General features: G+C 36.4%; 1 protein-coding gene across 1 annotated transcript; it reads left to right on the forward strand.

The window, feature by feature from the left end:
• Positions 1-694: 694 nt before the first annotated feature.
• LOC308681013 (H-2 class II histocompatibility antigen, E-S beta chain-like) lies at positions 695-7,451 on the forward strand (the record flags this gene model as incomplete). The annotated part of the gene is made up of 3 exons (XM_081349535.1): positions 695-947; positions 3,075-3,356; positions 7,324-7,451. The coding sequence occupies 3 exons, from the start codon at positions 695-697 to the stop codon at positions 7,449-7,451; spliced, it is 663 nt and encodes a 220-aa protein (XP_081205661.1).
• Between the last annotated feature and the right edge of the window lie 93 nt (positions 7,452-7,544).

The raw sequence follows: 7,544 nt of genomic DNA on the forward strand, positions 1-7,544 counted from the left end.
GTTGTATATTTTCTAAGATCTAAAAAAATAAATATCAATTATTTGTAAATTTTTAAGTACATAGTTATTGCTATATTATATTTTAGGCACATAGCCTACAATTGTCCAATGAAAAGTGGAAAATGAAAGCAGTTTTCCACCTAGCAACACTTGACATTTATGTGAGTTGAAGCTGATTTGTCAGATTATTCAGACATCTACCACAAGAACAAGACACTGAGAGAAAGTTCTTCATTTGGCATATTCATAGACTGTAAATATGTCACTGCCAAAACTCTTGATTTTTCATCCCATATTGATGCTGTCTGCATTTATTGGAACAGGCCAGTACAATTAAACATTAGCAAATGTAATGCCTTAATTCATCAGTAAACTTGTGATTTATATTAATACATTTTATTAATGAGTTTTTATCTTTGATATTGGTTTTGCTGCAAATGCCATTGCTGTTAATTAAATTGTCTTAAGTTGCTTATATAAAACATGATCATGAATATTCCAGAAAATATGAGTGAGATGAGCCAGTAGTTGTGGTGTCTCTCTAATGACAACTAGACTACACCAAAACTAAGCAATAGCAAATAGCAGATGAATACAGGTACTTTTGTTTTTATAACTGACATGTAATTATACAAAAACTGACTATCTAACACTCTGTTTTTATGTTTCAGCTGATGGATATTATCTATCCATGATGGCTGAATGCGTCTACAGCACCATTGATTACAGTGATATGGTGTTACTTCGTTCATATTCCTTCAATAAAGTTATGGAAATACAGTACAACAGTTCTCTGGGGAAGTATGTGGGGTACACTGAGGTTGGAGTGAAGCAGGCAGAGAGGTTAAACAAAAATCAGGTCGATCTGCAGCAGCAGAAAGCTCAGGTGGACACATTCTGCAGAAAAAATGCTCAGAACCATGACTCAGCTATCCGTGATAAAGCAGGTGAGTGCTACAAGACTCTTGTTTCATCTTTACTGCATTATAAAATCTCTATGTGTGTCCACTGGTGCAGAAGAAACACTCAAAATGCATTAAAACAGGGGTCTGTTGTTTTGGTGGTGTTGTGTCTGCACAATGTGGTTGTCTTCAGTGATTTATGATTGTTTTTAATACAAAATCAGTAAAATATATATTGCAACTGGATAACTTTACACAGGGGTTATTTTATAAAATTTTAACTTTAATATATATATTTTTCCAAACTGAATAATAGGAAGAAACATGTATGGTCATTTTTCGATAATCCATTTCCAAATCTAAAGAAATTACTTTATAGTTAATTGAATTCATGTTGTTCATATAGTTTAATTCATTCAAGTATTATAGACCCATTTCAAATCTACCCTTTATGTCTAAAATACTAGAAAAAGTTGTGTCCGCTCAACTGGGCTCTTTCTTGCAAGAAAATGACACCTATGAAAAGTTTCAGTCTGGATTTAGGCCGCACCATAGCACTGAAACTGCGCTCATTAAAATCACAAATGATTTACTCTTAGCTTCTGACCAAGGCTGTATCTCAATATTAGTTTTACTTGATCTTAGTGCTGCGTTCGATACTATAGATCATACAATACTCTTAGATCGACTACAAAATTATACTGGTGTTCAAGGACAAGCATTAAGCTGGTTTAGATCATATTTATCTGACCGATACCATTTTGTCTATTTAAATGGAGAAAAATCGATCATAACTCCAGTAAACTATGGAGTGCCGCAGGGATCTGTGTTAGGCCCTCTGTTATTCTCAATATATATGCTGCCACTTGGAAATATTATAAGGAAACATGGAATTAGTTTCCATTGTTATGCTGATGACACTCAAATCTATATTTCATCACGGCCAGATGAAAACGCTAAATTATCCAAATTGACAGAGTGTGTTAAAGATAAAAGATTGGATGACGCGTAATTTTCTTTTATTAAATCCAGACAAGACAGAGGTACTACTTATCGGTTCAAAAAAACACCCACAAAACCTCTCACAATACAACTTTAAAATAGTAGGATGTCCTGTTACTTCATCCTCTACAGTAAAAGACCTGGGTGTTATAATTGACTGCAACCTGTCTTTTGAAAATCATATTTCATATGTAACAAGAACAGCCTTTTCCCACCTTAGAAACATTGCTAAGCTACGTAATATGCTATCAGTTTCTGATGCAGAAAAGTTAGTTCATGCATTCATGACATCGAGACTAGATTACTGTAATGCATTATTAGCCGGTTGTCCTGCATCCTCAATAAACAAGATACAGTTAGTCCAAAATGCCGCCGCTAGAGTTCTAAATAGATCAAGAAAATATGATCATATAACACCAATTTTATCATCACTACATTGGTTACCTATAAAGTTCCGTATTAATTACAAGGTACTGCTACTGACTTATAAAGCCCTAAACGGCTTAGCTCCGGTCTATTTAACCGATCTTCTATCGCCCTATAATCCATCGCGCTCTTTAAGATCACTAAATTCGAGGCTTTTGGTCATACCTATATCCAGATCCACCAAAGGAGGGAGAGCATTTTCACATTTAGCTCCAAAACTCTGGAATAGTCTTCCTGATACTGTTCGTTGCTCAGACTCGCTCTCCCAGTTTAAAACTAGATTAAAGACGCATCTCTTCAGCCAGGCATTCATATAATACTTTTAATCTTACAGTTAAATCCGACGTCTAGTTCATAAACGCCAGAGGAACTGAGCCTAGGTTCTCCCAAGGTTTTTTTTTCTCCATTAGGTCACCTGATGGAGTTTTTCGGTTCCTTGCCACTGTTGCCTTTGGCTTGCCCAGTTGGGGATATTTGGGGATATTTAATTTAATTAATCAATCAACGATACTATTGATCAGCAATACCAAACATGGACGTTCCACTAGAAACAAACATTGATTTATTGTTTTAATTTATTACTGTGAAGCTGCTTTGATACAACCTATGTTGTGAAAAGCGCTATATAAATAAACTTGACTTGACTTATTATAGCTACTTGTCACCTAATGTATTTATATTTTTTTGTGTTGTACATTAGAATACTGTAAGCACATATTTGAGTATTTGTTTCTTCTGGTTTAGTACAACCGAAGGTTAAGCTCAGTTCAGTGAAGCAGGCTGAAGGCAATCATCCAGCTGTACTGATGTGCAGTGCATATGAATTCTACCCTGAAAAAATCAAAGTGTCCTGGCTGAGAGACGGTGAAGTGGTGACCACAGACGTAACCTCCACAATGGAGATGGCTGATGGAGACTGGTACTACCAGATTCACTCTGAGCTGGAATACACTCCTAAATCTGGAGAGAAGATTTCCTGTGTGGTGGAGCATGCCAGCTCAACTCAACCTATTGTTAAAGACTGGAGTAAGACGAAACATTTACTTTACAGTCTTTCCTTTATAGGTGGTTTTGGCATATTTATGGGAGCAAATAGAAAATATGGAAATTATTTTGTTATTACACTTGCACAACTAAACAAATATTGAACATATAAATATTGAGAATGTACTAATATCATTCTTAAAGGGACAATAAGTAACTTTTTAGGTATTTTATTATCTAAAATCAATATTTTTATTCATAAATATGTCCTCAATGGTGTCCAAATACCTCTGCCAATGATCTGACTTATCCTCGTAAACGAAGAATTTATTATCTTTATATACATGGGACGGGTAGGTCCACGGAGGCTTCCATGTAGTTCCGCCATCTTGAAAAACTATAATAGCAGAGAGGGACAAAAAGTACTAGGCCAACGCGTTTCCACAACGCGTTTTCGTTCAGAGCCCGCGTCAAGTGACTGAAACCAGCAGAAACGGAGCAGAGCAGTGAGAGGCGCTTTTGTCACTGCCCCGGCAAGTTTAAAAGGCTGCACTGCACGGTTAAGTCAAAGGATAACGAGTCCTCTTAGTCGAAAAACTCCACAATAAGACCGTAAAGGGAAACGTGATCGGAGATTACAAAAACAAGGGTTATTAGCTATAATGTCGGGATAGCTAATGCAGGAGAAAGCTTTCAAAAGAGACGCTGAAGTTGCCTACTTTCTTCTCGACAGGTAAGTCAATGTTAAGGTCTTAATTACAGGCTTTTTATTTTTTTTATTAGCCTATATAGACCAGCGTTTCCCAGCGGGAAACTGTGTAAAAAAAACAAATCTTTACCATCAATCTCGGATCGTCGGAAGTCTCTAATAACAACAAATAATGCGCACAAATTTATAATACAAATGCAAATCATAAGTTTTTGGCGTTGAATTGCGGAGGTTGCGCTTGCATGTGATTTTATTCCCGTGCCTCATTCCCAGTGCGCAGTGGCGGATTTAGCAAATTGGGGGCCCAAGGCGAAGGTATGTATGGGCCCCCCATCCGATCTTTAAAGGTGCAATGTGTCATATTTCTGAGGATCTATTGACAGAAATGCAATATAAGATCCATAACTATGTTTTCAGTGGTGTATAAAGACCTTACTTAATGAACCGTTATGTTCTTATTACCTTAGAATGAGTCATTCATATCTACATAACCGCGGGAACCCCCTTCTATGAAGATCGACTTATTGTGACGTCTAAAAATCACACACTGCACCTTTAAAAGAGAGCGAAATCTCTTTTTTACAGACTGAATGGTGAATAGGCAGGTAAAGGTTGGAGAGGAGAAATAAAACTTCCCCTTTAAACCTTGCATGCACGTATTCACTCCTAAACAGAAACGTTACAATGTTTACATGGTACAATTTCTGGTAAGCTCTGTTTTTTTTTTTTTTTTTTGCTTGACAAATTTCACCATTTCGATTCAATTCTTGTGATTTGATTCAATATTGACTCATTTGGATACATATTAGGTACACAAGATAGGCGTTAATTTTTCTCAAGAAAAAAAAAACTCACATAATGCTGTGAACATACAGAGAGCCATATCAGCTGGTATTATTTAAGGTTAAAAATAACTAAAATTAAACAATGCTTTTTTATTATAATTAAATTATAAGTAAACAATATACTAAATAAATAATATAGTAGGCCTACACATAGGCCCTATTTAGCTAAATACTCTTTATATCTTTTTTTTCTAGTCAACTAACATGCTATAGCCTATATTATGGTAACTAAATGGCTTTCCTGAGGAACGTTAGGCTAAATGTTATGTGACGATTGTTCTCCAGCTGTTTTACCTCTTTCCGCGGTTGAAAAACACTTATTGGTCGATATTATGAATAAGGAATACATTTTGGTAAGTTATTACCGAAGATGATCAGTTCACGTGCCTCTAGGGATCGGTCACGTCACATTACAAGCTCCAAACGGTATTTATTATTTCGTAATAGAATTGACAGAATCTGAGACCTGAGATTTTTCATATCATAAGTAATTTAAACTGCTCTGTTTTGTCTGTCGGTCTCCATGTCCTCTTTGCTTCACGATCTTTCTGTGCGTTGGACGTTTGTTGTTCCTAGCCATAAAAAGTTTGTCATCTTTGGCAGCTTTCCCAATAGCCTACTTACAGTATCTGAGTCTTTTTTTCTTTTATTTGAGACGCTTGGGTAACTTCGAAACTTTTCATTTTCACGTTTAGACTCATCTTGCTCTGTTTGTGTATTTCCTGTATCGTTGTTGTCATTGTCAGCGGGCATCACAAAAAAGTTTGTTACCTTATTCTGCAATTTTTCCTCCTTTTTTCAGCACCGCTTGTGTAGCTTCGCTTCATTTTTACTCTACTACTCTGTACACTCTGTCAATCACTTCTTTTTCTCTGTCAGTTTTTTGTCGCAATACAGCCTTGTCACTTTCGCAGATGCGTGAGATAATGGAATAGTCCAATGTAGTGAGGTGGGGGGCCCCCTCCTTTCTGCGACTAATGATTTGATGCCATTTTTCGCAAATGGAGATTTAGAAATATATAATTTGCGAAAATTTAAAAAAAAAAAAAAAAAAAAAAAAACTTAAGCATAAATTAATGGGGCATTTTGGGGGCCCCTAGGTAGCTTGGGGCCCAAGGCAATTGCCGACCTTTGCCTAATGGTAAAGTCCGCCCCTGCCAGTGCGTCCACATAAAGCTGCCTATTTTTCATTGATGCGCTTACAGTCAAATACACACGAATTGTCACAACGTCCGTCTTGCCGCGTATTCACATAAACACATCGGTTGTGCTGCTGTCAACGCAACGCGTGCGATTAATATTTTTCAGTTTAACACGTTAAAAATATTTAACGCAATTAAAGCAGCATTTTTTTCTGTCATCCTTTGGCTAGCGTTACATTATATAATCACGTTCTTCTTCATGCAAATGCTTCTAACCATGAAAGCGAGAAAATACAAAAGAGAATCCGGTTGCGCTGTCCTGTGATGCTGACACGACGCGCGCCAGACTCGACTTCTCTTTCGAGCTTTCGCTTTGAGTATCCTCATGAGAGCAGTCTTAAATTAGTTAAATAAAGTCTTAAATGAACGTTAAGAGTTGTGAGAAAATGGGACGCTTGTGGGATCCACATGTGACAGTGCAGCAGTGACATCAGAATCAAATAACACTTCATTCATAAAAAGATGCCATTAAACAATTATTTGAAATATACTGTCTTTATGATGTTTCTACATTAATTTGGAGATTTACTGTGAAATTATTAGGCTACATAAAATATAGTAAAAACAAGCTATCTTGTGCAATTATAACAAAATTATATATTATATAAAATTAAAAATGTTTAATTCATTCATTCATTTGTAACATGCATGAACGAAGAAAAAAAAAGGAACAGGAAGAAGAAAATCTTATGGTACTGGTAGCCTACCTGTCATTTATTTGTGCACATCAAAAATAAAATAAAAAACAAAACCAGCACATTTCAAAGTATAGTATCAAAGTAGTATCGTGACAACACTAGTGTAGGGTGCCACACATTTTTTTTAAATTTCAAAGGGTGCCTTGACTGAAAAAAGGTTGGGAAACACTGATATAGACAGTAGAACATAGTTAAAAGTTAAACAGGCTCTTTGATGAATAGCAGCTATTGAGTAAAGTAGAGAAGGTCCTATAAACAAGGTTGTAAGTTTTGTTTGTTCAAAACTGTAACATTCGTTTGTTCGTTGTGTCAAGTTGTAGTTTGTTTGAAATAACAAACCAGTTCACCAGAAGGAAAACTCGACGAGGTGCTATTAGAAGACATCCTGTCAAAGCTTTTTGGTACATATCGCTTACCGTAGATGCAACGCGCATTTGAAAACGCGAGGCGCTGGAGAGCAAAATTAGTTTGATTGCAAAATACAAATTCACCACTAGATGGGAGTAATTCTTACTTACTGCCCCTTTAACAGAGCATGATTTCCGTTCCCCACAGATCCGTCTATGCCAGAGTCTGTGAGGAACAAAATTGCGATTGGATCCTCTGGTCTGGTGCTGGGAATCATCATAGCAGCTGCTGGACTCATTTACTACAAGAAGAAATCAACAGGTCAGTGGAGATGAGAGCAAATCATGCTGATACTAATCCATCTACATCAGTGGTTCTCAACTCTTCCAGTTTAGCTCCAACCCTAATCAAATAAACCTGAACAAGCT

Source organism: Scardinius erythrophthalmus, assembly GCF_964197995.2.
Source record: "Scardinius erythrophthalmus genome assembly, chromosome: 20".
NCBI classification, from domain to species: domain Eukaryota; kingdom Metazoa; phylum Chordata; class Actinopteri; order Cypriniformes; family Leuciscidae; genus Scardinius; species Scardinius erythrophthalmus.